Source organism: Carcharodon carcharias, chromosome 2 (assembly GCF_017639515.1).
Source record: "Carcharodon carcharias isolate sCarCar2 chromosome 2, sCarCar2.pri, whole genome shotgun sequence".
Taxonomy (NCBI): Eukaryota; Metazoa; Chordata; class Chondrichthyes; order Lamniformes; family Lamnidae; genus Carcharodon; species Carcharodon carcharias.
In genome coordinates, this window is record NC_054468.1 from 85506750 (window position 1) to 85523966 (window position 17217).

The following is a 17217-nucleotide window of genomic DNA, read 5'->3' on the forward strand; positions in this document are numbered from 1 at the left end:
TTGCTTCACCAATCGTGATTGTGCCATCAGCTGCTTAGGCCAAAGCTCCGGAATTCCCTCCTTAAACCTCTCTGCCTCTCTATCTCATCCTTTAAGACGGTCCTTAAAACTTCTCTGCCCAACTTGTCCTAGTATCTCCTCATGTGCCTTTATATCAATTTTTGTTTGAATGTGCCTGCGAAGCACCTTGGGATGTTTTACTTCATTAATGGTGCTATATAAATGCAGGTTGTTATTTTCACATGATCTAGAGTGTTGAATGTTGTGTTGCTTACCAAGTGGTGTCGCAGAGCAAATACAAAGAATGGAATGGTGAACAGAGGTCATGGTTCACATGGGAACCAATGATATAGAGAGTGAATAGGTTCGAGGTTGTGCAAAAGGATTTCAAGAAATTAAGTTTCAGGTTAAGGAATAGAGCCTTCAGAGTACTAATCTCTAGATTGTCCCCAGGGTCAGGTGCTGGACCAGATAAGAAGAGGAAGGTTAGGACTGTCAGCATTTGGCTGGAAGGAGAATGTAGAAGAGAGGGTTTTTGACTTCTCGGGCACACCTTTGGGGCTAGGGAGTTTGTATGAATGGGATAACCTTTATTTGAATTGGAGAAGCACCTGTGTCTTTGTGTAAAGGATAGAGCAGAGGGGAATCTGGTTAAGGAAGTGGAAGGGAACAATCCACACAATACATCAAGAAGTATGAAAAGATCAGTAGATCATATAGGCAATGCGGTGGCAATTACCCAGATAAGAATTTTGTGCATAACTGGATGTGGCATACAAAATAAAACAAGCGAATTAGAAGCACAAATTGAACTTAAGGGTATGATGTAGTGGTCACTACAAAAACTTTGCGATGAGCTGGACATGATTAGGAAATAAATATTCCAGGGTTTGAGAGGTTTGAAAAGGACAAAAAAAACTGGGAAAGGAGGGGGAGTAACAATCTGGAGAAAATACATAATTACAGTGATGGAAAAAGGGAATTCAGTAAAATTACTTAAGCAGTGGAAACACGCTAGATAGCGTTAAGGAACAGCAAAGGATGTAAATCTGTTGTTGGGATTGTCTATAGATGATCTGATAATGTCTTAGTGGAGAAATAAAGATAATTGGAGATCAGGGAAGCATGTAGAAAAATCAATGTGGTTACAATAGGAGATGTTATTTTCACATAAACTGTGATAAGCAGAACAGCTCAAGTAGCAAAGTTAATTTATTTATCGAATGCGCTCAGAGCAATCTTCTAGATCAACAGCTCAGATTATGCTACTAATGGTACCCACTCATTTATATGTAAATAGTACAGCAACTTCAGTTAAGAGGCAGATGCGCAGTTAAACTCAAATATCCAAAGTTACTGATCAAGTTTGTAATTTGTTGAAAAGTAGGAGAATGATAGTGGGGATAAAGGGAGCATATTCTAATTGGTGGATTATGACAAGTGGTGTTCCTTAACCAACTGTACTTGACCTCAGCTTTTTGCTTTATATATTAATGACTTGGGACAAAGGAGTAGAGAGTACAAATGTACAAATTTACAGATGAAACTTAATTAGGAGGCGCAGTACATGGGGCAGAATTTTTCCGTTGGTGAGCTGGGGGCGGGGCCCACTCACCGACGCGGGATGACGTTGGAGGAACCTCCGACCTCATCCTACCCCATTTAAATATTCAGGAAGGCGGGCGGACAGTGAAATCAGCTGCGGGCCCGCCAACCGGTCAATGGCCAATTGAAGCCATTGACAGGATCATTAAGCCAATTAAAGGCCCTGCCCGTCCAACCTAAAGGCTGGCGGGCTTCTGAAAAAATATGAAACCTCATCCACTGGCAGGATGAGGTTTCATGTCTGTTTTAAAAGACTTTAATAAAGTTTATGTGCACTTTATTAACATCATGTTGTCACATGAGGGGGACATGTTAATTTTTTTATTTTTCTATTTTTCAACTTTCAAAAACTGTCAGCGATCTCCCTGAGGCAGCACTTAGTCTCAGGTAGATGTGCACTCTTTCGTGCACATGTGTGAAAGAGCGCACTCTGACAGTTGGGGAATCCCCCGCCCAACAGGAAGCGCATAGCGCTTCCCGTCGGGCGGGCCTTAATTGGCCCACCCATTTAAAATGGTGGCAGGGCTCGTTTTGGCAGTGGCGATCGGCTGCCCGCCCGCCGCCGAGTCGGTGGGGCCCGCCCGCCCATCAAGGGCAAAATTCTGCCCATTGTGTTTAGTAGGAAATGACAAAGGGTCATAGAGTAAGTGAGAAGGAAAAATTGTATCAGATGGAGTTCAGTGTGGGGAAGTGTGAGGTCATCCACTTTGGATCCAAGAAAAACAAAATCAGAATATTTTATTAATGTGGAGAAATTAATATTGTGGAAGAACAAAGAGATTTAAGTATCCAAGTGCCCAGATCATTAAATACTGAAGCACAGATCAAAAAGTAGTCAGGAAGGCTAATGGGGTGTTGACCTTTATCCTAAGAGAGATGGACCATAGAGGTGAAAATCTGTTGCTTCAGTTACACAGAGTTTTGGTCAGACCCCATTGTGTTAATTGTATTCAATTTTGGATTCTAAACCTTAGGGAAGATAATTGGCTTGAAGGAAGTAGAGCACAGATACACCAGAATGATCCCAGGGCTTAAAGGGTTAAATGAGGACAGGTTGCTCAAACTTGGTTTGTATTCCCTTGAAACTATTTCCTCTTTGGTGGAATCAAGAACAAGGGTGTATAAACTTAAAATTGGAGCCAGGCTATTTAGGCATGAAATCAGGGAATCACTTTTGCAAATGGACTATAGGAAATCTGGAATCCTTTCCACTAAAAGGCTGTGGGTCAAATGAAATTTTCAAGATTGAGGTCAATAGATTTTTGTTTGGTAAGGGTATTGAGGAGGAGGTCTTGTGGTGCAGTGGGTAAAGTTCCTGTGCCTGAGCCAGAAGCTCCGGGTTCGAGTCCCTCTCCAGGACTTGAAGGCCATGGAAGGTACATTCATAACACAGCCAAACAGGATTGATTACCAATCTTTCCAAAATACTTATGATAGGTGGTAAGAGCAGGAGAGTCTCCTGGGTCAGCTATGTTTGATGTACAGGGGTGCCCCTCAAGCTGTAGCCTCTGGTGACAGGCTAACAACCCATTCCAGGAGAAAATTGGCTATGGAAACAGACATAAGAACATGCTTTGCCTGCCTCATGAGTGAACCAAGACAGAAGGATATTGAGGGAGATGAAACAAAGGTGGATAAATGGGATAAGATCATCCATAATCTAATTGAATGGTGAAACAGACTCAAAGTTTGACTGGTCTACTCCTATCCCTATGCTCTTATCCTATGTTTGCTGGGAGATTCGTGGAAACTCCAGCGCAATGATGCAGTTTCTTTGGGATTTCCATTGAAGTAAGATGAGGAGAAATCCCACAGAAATTTGACCCCAGGATGTGCTTGGCCAGTCGCCAAGCCAATCACTATCAAGACCCCTGTGCTGCGGAGGAGAAAATTAACCAGGGATCCAACTCCTGATCATCAGTAGTGATCCTGACTAGAAGGGAGTTGTGTGTGGGGATCATGTTAGCATTGTCTATGGTCACAAATTAAAATCCCATTTTATCCCTATCAGCCCTGTACAATCTAGGCAGTGAACTGGATAAGATTGTGTTCGAGAGGATACAGTGCATCCTACCCATAGGGACCAATCCCAAGATCAACATCTCCTACCAGAAGAACACAGATCATCACTATTTGACCACAGTGTGGTATAAGATATGAGGCCTGGCCACATTAGGGTGACCACAACTCTGGTTTTCAACTGGATACTCCTTTTTTGTTTGGTGATCCTTCGGTACTGAAGACAGTTTAAGGTCCTTGAGGGCTGGACAGAATGTGGAAATCATGCACTATGGGAATTTTCCTTCCCAATGTACTGTCAATCATCCAAAATCTCACCCATCCAGTTTTGGACTGGATAAAAATGGTTAAATAAGGTACGCAATTCTCTTATTTCCTGTGGAGGAAATAACATTAGTGTCTGAATACCTGTGACTTCAGTGTGTCCAACAGGCCTTTCAGGAATCTCTTCTCGATGTAGCTCATGGTGGTCAGGATCCCTCACAGTTTGGTAGGTGATATTCAGAAAGGCTGATGTGTTGTCGGATGCAGGATATTTGGTTACCATTGATTAGGTTTATATTTCTAAATATGAACATTTCTTTTTATTCAGTGACCAGATTGCTGCAGGTTCCAAATTCTCGAAGACATTTACGATTTTGCCATTAATTGCCAACAACTGCGACAAGCATGGCATCGCCATTGATGGCAGAATCAAACAAGAGGACACTAACCTGGCTTCTTCCACCATGTGAGGGAATCAGGTTTGACTTGGGGGAGGGAGGGCAATGTGGACTGTGAGAAAGGGAGATGGGGTGCAGAGAAAGACTGAAGGGGGGGGAGATTGGCTGGGGGAGGAAGGGAGATGGACATGGATCAAATGTGAATTAGAGAGCTCGAGTGGCTCTGGGCCTATATGGATCAGCTTCAGACTGTACCATCTCATCCAGGGCGGCAGCAGCCTGGGCTAGCTGGCTGACAAGGAACAACAAGGACATTGGCAGATGGGCGGGGTGGGAGCATGAATGCTGTCATAGAATCATACAATCATAGAATGGTTACTGCACTGAAGGAGGCCATTTGGCCTGTTGAGTTCATGCTAGCTCTCTGGAAAAGCAACTCACCTAGTCCCACTCCCTGCTTTTTTCTCGTAGTTCTGCAAATGTTTTTGTTTCAGATAATTATGCAACTCACTTTTGAAGGCCTCGGTTGAATCTGCCTCCACCACATATGGTGTATTCCAGATCTGTATTCCAGATCCTAACCACTTGCTATATAAAAAGTTTTCTCCTCATGTTGCCATTGCTTGTCAATCACCTTAAATAGTTGTCCTCCAATTCCCAGCCTTTCCACCAATGGAAACAGTTTCTCCCTATTTACTCTGTCCAGACCCCTCATGATTTTGAAATCTACTATAATTCTGCTGTTTATCTTCTCCAATGAAAATAACCACAGCTTCTCTAATTTGTGCATTTGTGTAACCGAAGTTCCTCATCCCTGGAAGCTTTCTTATGAATCTTTTCAGCACCATCCCTAATGTCTTCACATCCTTCCTAACATGTGGTGCTCTTAATTGGAGTCAATACTCCAGTTAAGTTGAACCAGTGTTTTATAGAGGTTCATCATAACTTCCTTGTCTTTATACACCCTTATTTATAAAGCCCAGTATGGGGTATGTTTTACTAACTGTTTTCTCAGCCTGTCCTGCCACCATCAATGATTTGTGCACATATGCCCCAGGTCTCTTGGGTCATGCAAACAGCCGCGTTAGGAGCAGGAGTAGGCCACTTGGCTCCTCGAGCCTGCTCCACCAATCAATAAGGTCAGGGCTGATCTGATTATAACCTCAGCCCCACATTCCTGCCTACCCCTGATAACCTTTCACCCCCTTGTTCATCAAGAACCTATCTAGCTCTGCCTTAAAACTATTTAAAGACTCTGCTTCCACCGCCTTTTGAGGAATAGAGTTCCAAAGACTCACAACTCTCTGAGAAAAATCTTCTCCACATCTCTGTCTTAAATAGGCGACCCCTAGTTCTAGATTCTCCCACAAGAGGAAACATCTCCACCCTGTCAAGACCCCTCAGGATCTTGAAGGTTTCAATTAAGTCACCTCTTATTCTTCTAAATTCCAGCGGATACAAACCTGTCCAGCCTTTCCTCATAAGATAACTCGCCCATTCCTGGTATTAGCCTAGTAAACCTTTTCTGAATTGCTTCCAACGCATTTACATCTTTCTTTAAATAAGGAGACCAGCACAGTACACAATACACAATACAAATCTCCAGATACACCCCTTTACAACTGTACCCTTCATTTTATTTTATCTCTCCTCATTCTTCCTATCAAAATGAATCGTGCCTCACTTCTCTGGATTAAATTTCATCTGCCACATGCTCACCCATTCCACCAGCCTCGCATCACAGGTGAGGCTTCCTCCCTGGCCTATTACAACAAGTGCAGCACCATCAGCTCCCAGAAGATCCAGACCACCGTGCCCCCGCTGCTGCCCGGGGAACTGGCCAAGCACGCCGTGTCGGAAGGGACAAAGGCAGTGACCAAGTACACCAGCTCCAAGTAAAACTCCACAATGGACTGAGAACCATTCATTCCACCAACCTGTCTAAGTCCTCGCAGTTCGCAATACTTGTAAGTTTTGTATCATCCACAAAATTTGAAATTGTACGCCAAAGTCTAGATCATTAATATGGATTAAGAAAAGTGGTGGTCCTAACACTGACCCTGGGGAACTCCACTACAGAACTTCCTCCATTCCCAAAAACAACAGTTCACCACCGCCCTCTGTTTCCTGTCACCCAGCCATCATAGGATCCATGCTGTCACTGTTACTTCTGCTCCAAAATCTTCAATTTCTATTATTATTGGTTTTGGTCTGGTATGTGTAGTCATGCTCCTGGGTTTACTGATAAGGCTGTTAGTAAACTCTATATTTTAGTTAACATTATGCTAACTATTTACAAGGTAGTCCCTACACAATGCTCTACCGAGAACAATCTCTCTCCATGCTCTATTATTATGTGATCTTATGCTACTGATGATTTAGACTATATATTTAATACGTTTAACAGTAACCCCTCATACTACACAATTTTGCTAACAAGCTTGTTATGGAGCACTCTTTCAAATGCCCTTGGAAGTTCATGTACACCACATCAATTGCATTACCCTCATCACCCATCTCTGTTACCTCATCAAAAACTCAAGAAAGTTGAACACAATTTGCCTTAAAAAAAATCTGTGCTGCTATTCCTTAATTAATCCAGATTTGTCCATATGACTTTTTTCCCCCCAAATTAGCATTTCTAAAAGCTTTTCCACTGCTGAGGTTAAACTGACTGGCCAGTATTTGCTAGGCTTATTCTTACACACTTTTTGAGCAAATGTAACATTTGCAATTCTCCTATCCTCTGGCACCATCCTTGTACTTAAGCAGGATTGGAAAATTATGACCAGTGCCTCCACAATTTCTACCCTTACTTCCTCAGTATCCTCGGATGCATGTCATCCAACCCTGGTGACTTATCAGCTTTAAGCACAGCCTATTCAATACCTCCTCTTTATCAATTTTTAGCCCATTCAGTGTCTGAACGACTTCCTCTTTCTGTATGACTGGGACAGCGTTTTCTTCCTCGTTAAAGACAGATGCAGACTACTTATTTTTTGTACCTCAGCCATTCCCCCTGTCTCCATTCATAACTTCCCTTTTCAATCCCTAGTTGACCCACCCCTCCTTTTACTACCTTTTTACTATTTAAATGCCTATAGCAGACTTCTATGTACCCTTATATGTTAGCTGCCAGTCTCTTATATTATTTGCTTCACTTACTTATTTTTTCATTTATCTCTGAACTTCCTATATTCTACCTGGATCTCAGTTGTGTTATCCACTTAATACCTGTCATATTCATGCTTTCTGCTTTACCTAACTCTCTATCACTACTGTCATCCAGGGAGCTCTGGATTTGTTTGCCCTACTTTTCCTCTTCATGGGCATCCCCCTCGACAGTAACCAAACAATCTCCTTTTTAAAGGCAACTCATTGTTTCATTACAGTTTTTGCCGGCCAGTTTTTGATTCCAATTTGCCTGGACCAAGGAGAGTAAGTTGTGAGGAGGATACAAAGTGTTTTAAGGGGTTATCCAATTTAATCCCATTTGTGTCGGCTCTGCACTAGGTTAGAACCCAAGTCCCAAAGATGAAAGACTGATATGAAATGCACTGCATGATCCATTTTGCTCCCACTGCATTTTGACACTTGTGCACAAACTGTATTGGATAAGAAACCTAATTTGAGTTCATATTGGGTTGTAAAGTGTGTAGCTTTAATGCCCAAGGTCATGAAGGAGTGAAACAGCGTTTGGCCCCTCTACTGGCACTGTGACAACATGCTGGCTTCAAGACAGGTTACACTAGCAATGGTTCCAATTCGCCACTAAGAACGCGCTAGGCCAAGGACAGAATTTCTGAGTGACAATAAAGATTTGCTAATGATATTTAAATTCATGTTTCTTATAGAAGGTTTACAACTAAAACTTTAGATTTATTTGAGTTCAAAATTTGTTTTTGAGTGGTAGCAACTAACAGGCAAATCACACAAAACATCCACTTTCTTAGCTCATGACTGTGGGCTTCATGTCCTTTTCGAAATCTGAGACCCAGGCCCATAGTACAGAATACCATTTGAAAGGTTCTAGCCTGTTTTACATGGCACCAGGTGAAGACAGTAGGACACAAGTTGAAGGGACAAGTGTGCACAACACCAGGTGAAGAGCCAAAGTTCTCAGTAAGAGGGCATTAGGTGACAATAATAGATAATACACATATGAAGTACAGTAGCAAGGGCAGGACAGCTGGTAAAGGGTCTAGGTTCATTCTGCAGGACATGACGTGGAGGATCAAGGTTCATAGTGCAGGATAGTTAGCAGGTGAAAATTAGAAGGGAAGATCACAGAGATCATGGAGTAGCGTTTAGATGCTCTGAAGCTTGGGTTTGAGAAGATTGTAGCAGGAAAGGAAGATTGAGGGAGAGGAGGAGATCCAGCTAGTTTGACGGCCTGGGATTGATGCAGTGCCTTAATACCAGTGTAACTTGTCTTTTCTCTGTTTCAGTTTAAAGGAAGGAACTACCAAGGAGGTTCAAGGGATATTGGTGTCCTATACAGTAAAAGCCAGCGTGATAATTCCTGGGTGAGTGATGTGTATCAATACTTCTTTAAATTCCAAGGACATTTTATACTCAAAATTCTAGATGGAGTCTTGTTACAATAACTCGATCTGGTCCTATGTTAAGGCTTTTATTTTGCTTGATAAAAGGTTGTCTTTGTTATGTTCATACCCACTGAGAGATATCAGAAATGTTCAAACCCACCCACATGGGAAGTGTCTGAACCCTTTCATGGATAAACCATATGAGTCTCAATGTGAACTTAATTAAGCTATAGTCACTGCTTCCTAAGGTGTCAGACTTGGCTTAGTGGTAACTGTCACAAACATAAGTTATTTGCTCTCTTACTGCCTGTAATCAGTTTGTTTTGTATATAAAGAGATGTGTCATTTCTCATCCTTGAAGGGTGTATTCCAATTAAATAATTCAGCAGCAAGGTTTTGTGAATTTAAAATAAAGACAATTATTTATTCTCATATAGTTCCCCAGAATTAACGCAATGTCACGCACTCAGTCTCACACATGCACACACAGATTGAATACAGATAAAGATAGTCGCTTGGTAGTACAGAACTTGGGTATTGCTGAAAAAAGAGACATGCTGTCCAAAGCTTTTCGTCTTGCACTCATCAGGACAGATTCACAAAAATACCTAATCTAAAGGGAACATCAATTTCTACTGCATGAGAAGAAGGTGCTGATTGTTTGGTAAGAGAATGCACAAGGGAACAGTTAACTGCCAAGCTTTTGTTGAAATTCAAATCAGACAGGTCAGCACTGATTGATCAAGTCATTGCCATGGGGAATTAACCAGGGAATGGCTGTTCCACAAGCTTTTGTTCAGTTGAAAAAGGTGCAATGCATCAACAAGTTGATTCTGTTTGCAAAAGGCAGCACTATATGTGAATAAATGTAGCATCTAGCATAACTAAGTGATCCACACTGTGAGCCAACCAATAATCTTAATTTGGTTGTCAGTGTAATTTTTTGACAGCATGTTTTTCTTTTCAGCAATAAAGATAGTGCACTTTTACAGAGTACAGTTAATTCTGTCTCTGATTTATGTTTTCTGATCTCCCACGTGGCAGGCCTATGGTTTCTTGAATGGATTTGACAATTTAAAGTTGAAGCGAGGGTCTTATAAAGAGAAGGGTTTACAGCAGATTGTGAGGTTTCTTGTAATCGAATATCTAGGAGGCTGGTTCTCAGGTGAACTTTGAAACTGGAACAGGTTAAGTACTTTGGCTGCTCGAAGATTCGCAGCTAATTTCAGAGTCTGGTTCTCAAACTGGCTGATTATTGCTGGTTCTTTAAAGGCAACGGTGGCGGATTCTTTCTCTGCAGCTGTTGTCTTATCAGTGTTTTACTTCAGTCTGCCCAGGTCTCTTCTGTGTCTTAGGATAATAATGGATCTTAGTATTGGAAGCTAATTTCGGTAGCATGGTCAACGGCCATTGTCCACCCAGAATGGCTTTAAGTTAAAAGACAATTGATATACAATAGGAAATAGATGGTGGCCTTTCACACTTGTGGATAACTGGGCTCATCAGCTTCTTTAATAATAAAAACAAAATAGATAAAAACAAAAAAACTGCGGATGCTGGAAATCCAAAACAAAAACAGAATTACCTGGAAAAACTCAGCAGGTCTGGCAGCATTGGCGGAGAAGAAAAGAGTTGATGTTTCGAGTCCTCATGACCTTCTGTTGAAGGGTCATGAGGACTCGAAACGTCAACTCTTTTCTTCTCCGCCGATGCTCATCAGCTTCTTTGATGGATAGAGTCTAGAAGTCCAGTGATTCTATGTTCTAAGTAAGCTTCAAAACAATGGCAGGTGTGAATTCCACAGATAACATTCATCTTGCTATGGCCATTCTAGGGGAAGCTCCCACCCATAGTTGTTCAATTTGGAACTTTCCAGAAGCTTAATAGTCTGTGTTGCATAGTAAAGGTCACCTGACCCCTTGGCAACCATCTTCACAGTTTATCAGTGTCCGTTTTAAATAAATAAAACATTTCTTGCTCCAAATAAAAGCAAAAAACCATGGATGCTGGAAATCCAAAACAAAAATAAAAATACCTGGAAAAACTCAGCAGGTCTGACAGCATCTGCAGAGAGGAACACAGTTAACATTTTGAGTCCATATGACTCTTCAGTCCTATTCAGGCCCCCTCCCACAAGTCTTTTTTTGTGGTACATTGATAACTGTATCAGTGCCACTTCATGCTCTCGTCTGGACCTGGAAAAATTCACCTTCACATGGTCCATTTCTGACACATCCCTTCCTTGACTCCTCTGTCTCCATTTCTGGTGATAGACTGTCTACCAATATTTATTACAAGCCCACCAACTCCCGCAGCTATCTCAACTACATCTCCTCACACCTTGCATCCTGTAAGGACTCCATTCCATTCTCCCAGTTTTTCCATCTCCGTTGTACCTGTTCTGACGGCGCTACCTTCCATACAATGCTTCTGATGTCTTCCTTTTTCCTCAGCCAAGGATTCCCCCCCACTGCAGTTGACAGGGCCCTCAATAAACGACAGTTCCAGAAGCTTTTATATGAGCTCAGTCCATGTGTAAAGTTATGAATATGACACGCTTTTACTGGGTATGGCATAACATGCTTGCCTCTAACAAAGATGATTCTAGATTTAATTCCCATTTCAGTGCAAGGTGCGGCATAGAAACATTGGGCGGAATCATCCGTGCCTGCTTGTGTCGGGCGTGCTCGGCAGCGCGAGTGGACAATGTGACAAGGTGGCCAAAAATCGGTTTCACGACATCTTGAAACCCGTTTGCAATCATTCGCTCAGGCCATTGATTCTAAATAGGAGCAGGAGTAAGTCATTTGGCCCTTCGAGCCAGCTCCGCTATTCAACATGATCATGGTTGATCCTCCATCTCAACACCATAATCCTTCTCTCTCCCCATGTCCCTTGACAACTTTAGAGTCCAGAAATCTATCTATTTTCTTCTTAAATATATTCAGTGACTTGGCCTCCACAGCCTTTTGTGATAGAGAATTCCACAGGTTCACCACCCTCTGAGTGAAAAAGTTTCTCCTCATCTTAGTCCTAAATGGCCTAACCTCTATCCTGAGATTGTGACCCCTTGTTCTAGACCACCCCCAGCCAGAGGAAACATCATTCCTGCATCCAACCTGTCCATCCCTGTCAGAATTTTATATGTTTGAATGAGATCCCTTCTCATTCTTCTAAACTCCAGTGAATTCAGGCCTGGTCGACCCAATCTCTCCTCATTCAACAATCCTGCCATCCCAGGAATCAGTCTGGTGAACCTTCGCTGCACTCCCTCTGTAGCAAGTGTATCCTTTCTTTGGTAAGGAGACCAAAACTGCACACACTACTCCAGGTGTGGTCTCAGCAAGGCCGTGTACAGCTGCAGTAAGACATCTTTGCTCCTGTACCCAAGCCCTCTAAAAATGAAAAAACAAAAACAGAATTACCTGGAAAAACTCAGCAGGTCTGACAGCATCGGCGGAGAAGAAGAGAGTTGACGTTTCGAGTCCTCATGACCCTTCAAAAGAACTAGTTCTGCTGAAGGGTCATGAGGACTCGAAACGTCAACTCTCTTCTTCTCCGCCGATGCTGCCAGACCTGCTGAGTTTTTCCAGGTAATTCTGTTTTTGTTTTGGATTTCCAGCATTCGCAGTTTTTTGTTTTTACCTCTAAAAATGAAGGCCAACATACCATTTGCCTTCTTAATTGCTTCCTGCACCTGCATGCGTACCTTCAGCGACTGGTGTACAAGGACACCCAGCTCCCTTTGTACATCAGCATTTCCCAATCATTAACCTAATATTAACCTAAGGCACTGTCTGTTCTTTCAGGTAGACGTAAAAGATCCCATTGTACTGTAAAAGAAAAGCAGCAGCGTTCTTATGATGTCCTGGCCATTTTTTATCCTTCAACCAATACCACTAAAAATAGATTACATGGTCATTATCTTGTTGCTGTTTGTGGAACCTTGCTTTGTGTAAGTTGGTTGATGTTATTTACCATATTACAATGGTAACTATGCTTCAAAAGTATTTTAATGGAATAATGAAGCCAAACTCTGTTTCATTAATTTAACATTTTGCCTTAAGATAAATTGCTTTAATTTCCCTGATCGATAAGATTGTTACACAGGTAAAGAGGAGTGCCCAGGAAGAAGGGGGGTCTATTGTGATGCATCTGACATTTTCACAGTTCATTAAATGTCACACTGCTCTGCTACATCTACACTCAATTACTTTTTTTTATCAAAACACTCCCTGGACCCTCTTGACACTATCTACTCTCTGCTGTGTCCATGGTTAATATATTCCCCACATTCTTCACCTTCTGTATGAAGTAGTTAAACATAAACAGTCTGAAATGAATTAAAATATCTTAGACCCTTTTGAAAATATTAACTTTGCTGTTTTTTCTTTCTCGCAGCTTGCTGGGTGACATAACAGCCAGGTGAAGTAATGTTCTGTAAATTTATCAATAGTTATTCTTAAATTACTTATAGCTCTTACTAAGTAGAGCAATTTTACTCTGATGTGAAACATATGCATTTAACCAATGGGGAACCTAATCTTCCTAAATATTTCATACCCTGACTGATCCAGTAAATTCTTCTGTATTGCTTTTGAATGATTTGTTTTAATAATCACCTTATACAGACATGGAATCATAGATGTCACAACACAATAGGAGGACATTGAGCCCATTTTTTGAACCAATGCAAGCTCTGGCTGAGAGTAGATAGCTTCAGTTATTGTGTCTAACAGTTACAAGGCAACAGCACCAGAAGCAGTCGTTTGGTAGTACAAAACTTGAGTATTGCTGAAAAAAGACATTTTGTTGAAGCTTTTCATCCTGCACTCATCAGGACAATCACAAGAATACCAATGCCAGGGGAAGCAAAAATTTTATACTGTATGAGAAGAGAATGCTGATTGGTTGGCAAGCGGACTCTGATTGATAGAGGCATTGCCATGGAGGATGCACCAGTGACTGCAGTTAACTGCCAAGCATTGTTTGAAATTTAAACCAGCTTGACTCTGGTCACCTGGCGGAGTGAATCATCCACCCTTTGTAGAACCTGCTTGATTTTTATCCTATTGATTTGATTCTACAACAGGTCTGCCAAATGATTGCCCAGGCAGGGAAGGTGAAAATTATGTTCTTGAGCACATAATCTAGGCTGACACCAGTGCAGTAGTGAGGAAGTGCTGCATTTTCAGAGGATTAGTCTTTTAGATAAGCAGTTAAATATTCAAATGAATATAAAAGATCCCGTGGCACTAATTGAAGAAGAGTAGGGAAGTTCATTTGATGTCCATTTATTCCATTGCTGTTGGTGGGATCTTTTCTGCGTGCAATCTGACTGCAGCATTTTCCGACATTACAACAGTGAATACACATTTTGAAAATACTTCACTGGTTGTAAAGCTTTTTTTTGGAGGTCATTAAAGACTCAATATAAATGCAAGCTTGTGAATTCTTTTAATGGGTAAAGGAAATTTGCACCCCAATAAGTCTGGTTGGATATGGTTCAAAGTCATTGATGGGTGACCCAACGCAATTGCAGTATTGATGTTTTAAAGCTTCATTTTCTGATACTTTTTCTTCCTGCAGCGATGTCACAGCGGAAGTACCTTTCCTGCTTATGCACCCCAATCCTGGTAGGTATCAACTGTCAATAAGACATTATGGAATCTACCTCCTGACCGCCATTCTCTAGTTTGCTAAGATAGCCTAGGCATTAACTCGACCCAGAGCTGCCCATGTGACAGGACCTTGCACTGGGTAGAGGCGCAGAAACAGGAAGTGCAACTGGAGACCTGAGGGCCTTCTGACTAATATTGAAAGGCGACACTCTAAAGTCCCTGAAACGGTGTTTGTGAGAGAATAAGAAGAGATGGTCATTTGTTGCCACCTGCTTTCTTCAGGTTGGTCTTGGGACCTCTGCAGATTCTCTACAGAGGTCCCTGATATAAATTGCACCACCTGCTTTTGTGGTACCCCTTCTCCCCCCAATTTGAGTGCATTTAAGATCTTTTGGGTTGGGATTGAATTGGGAGCAACTGGCCAATTGAGCGATCCGTGGGGATTATATATCATTGTAATATTTTATTGGACCAACAGGAGTGGCACTGAGTTGTCCCAGTGTCATCTGACAGGAGTCAACACTTTAAGTGCCCCTTTAAGGACACCACAAATATAATAACCAAACAATTAAATGAAATGTGTTTAAATAAAACAAATGGAACCTTAACAATTAAATCAATATGCTATTACTAATGTTTATAAGACATTTTACGTACTGTGGAGGCCTCAAGCATAGCAGTGGACACTGTGTGCTCGAAGTGATTTGGGAATGGGTGGATGGGAATTCTGTAATGGGATTAAGATTAACAAACAACTTTGCGCTCCCCAATTGGCTCAGTGTCAAATGTCCTGCCCTGGTGTCACACTGAGCCATACAAAATTGGAAGGTGTGTGCTGAGCTGACTGACCCTAGATGGGATGGCCATGGACAGACTACAATTCATTTGAGTGTCCCGGATTAAAGATGAAGAAACATATCAGCCAGGGTTTAAGGTCTCAATCACTGCCCAGGCTGTGTTGAGAACAGGATCAGGCACCATTGTAATGCCTATCACACACAAGTAACACGGCACCATTTACAGGTTAGACTGAGATATATCAAATTGGGTAAGGTACCAGATGGCACTCAGTGTCTGTAGATCTAGGTTTCAGTACTATCTTCAGGAAAGAGAATTTTAAAACAAAAATAAAAATACCTGGAAAAACTCAGCAGGTCTGGCAGCATCTGCAGAGAGGAACACAGTTAACGTTTCAAGTCTGTATGACTCTTCAACAGAACAGAGAATTTTAAACTTGCCACTTGGCAGGAATTGAACAAATGGGCCTCAACTGCTATTTTAACTCACGGCCTGAGTGGTGAAGCCACTGTGACTTTCCTGTTAGCTGAAGAGAGGGAAGTTGAAATCAGCAGTGGTCCAAAGAAGAAACTTTTTTTTAACTTTCCTACTTTCCTCATGGGTCCATGAAGAACAGGAGAGTATTTGATGGCATCCAACTAGGAAAGTTTGGGCTCTTGTTCCCTGGGCTTCTGCTCTCCAGATCGCAAGAATGTTCTGATGGACTCCCTATGCTCCCCGGCCGACATCCCTACCACTTGCTTACAGTGGAGACTTTCCCTTCGGTCCTGGCCATCAGTTTCCTGCTACCTGACATTTTGCTCCCTCTTGCTGGTTAGCTGCCAATTCATGCCAATTTCAGGCAGCCAACTGACAGCGGCCCAGGAGTTATAATCTTCTGGGCCCCACACTGCTGGGATCAGATGGAGTTTGATGTCACTTTTAGCCCATGTCTACCTGATTCCCAGTCGGGGTTAATAAAGACGCTGGTGAGTCTAGCACAAAACTTTAAGGTCTAACAATCATCTGTACACTATCTCAATTCCACTTATACTGCCCACAACAATAACCTTCCTGGAAATTTAAGTCATCAGGTGGTTATTCATTGACTGAAAAGGTTTCCCCAACTTCCCTTCTTACTCCAATCTTCCTCATTTTTAACTTGTGTTCCTTGGGATTTGAACCCTCCAACACAGCAAACTATTTATCTGCATTACTTCAGTCAGCTCCTTTCATAATAAGGAAAGTTCGATTAGATCTGCTGGGTAACACGTTAATAATTGTGTTGTGGAATAATATGGAAGGAAAATGAAATGGGGAGTGTCAATGGAGTCAAGAAGTCCACATTTCTGGATAGATAATGGGTTGAGTGAGATGGACTAGGTGGAACAGAGGGGATAACAAGAGAAGATAGATCTGATTAATGAAAAGGGCAGAGTTGTTGGGCCTGGTAGAATTTTACCTTTCCTAAAATGAATTATATTTTGTAGTCAAATGTTAGTGGATGCATGCGTGAGGGAGTGGTGGAACAGTATATGCATTTGTCTGTGTAAGTCTATACATTCACTTCTGTGTAGGTCTCTGTACGTGTGCATGTGTTTGTCTCTGTATATGTGTGGGTGTATGTCCCACTATGTGTGTATATATGTGTGTCTGTATGTATGCCTTTATTTATGTATCTCTATGTCTGTGTATCTATATGTGTGTGTCCCAGTGTCACTTTGTTTGTGTCCCTATATCTGTGTATCTATATGGGTGTCCCAGTGTCACACTGTTTGTGTCTCTATGTCTGTGTATCTATATGTATGTGTCCCAGTGTCACTCTGTTTGTGTCTCTATGTCTGTGTATCTATATGTATGTGTCCCAGTGTCACTCTGTTTGTGTCTCTATGTCTGTGTATCTACATGTGTGTGTCCCAGTGTTACTCTGTTTGTGTCTCTATGTCTGTGTATCTATATGTATGTGTCCCAGTGTCACTCTGTTTG

General features: G+C 41.8%; 1 protein-coding gene across 1 annotated transcript in view; it reads left to right on the forward strand.

The window, feature by feature from the left end:
- LOC121293298 (S-arrestin-like) overlaps nt 1–17217 on the forward strand; it is a 46543-nt gene that overhangs the window by 25313 nt on the left and 4013 nt on the right. The window contains exons 10-13 of the mRNA XM_041216205.1: nt 4217–4354; nt 8735–8812; nt 13235–13258; nt 14423–14469. Coding sequence (XP_041072139.1) covers nt 4217–4354; nt 8735–8812; nt 13235–13258; nt 14423–14469 — 287 coding nt within the window. The remainder of the gene's footprint in view (nt 1–4216; nt 4355–8734; nt 8813–13234; nt 13259–14422; nt 14470–17217) is intronic.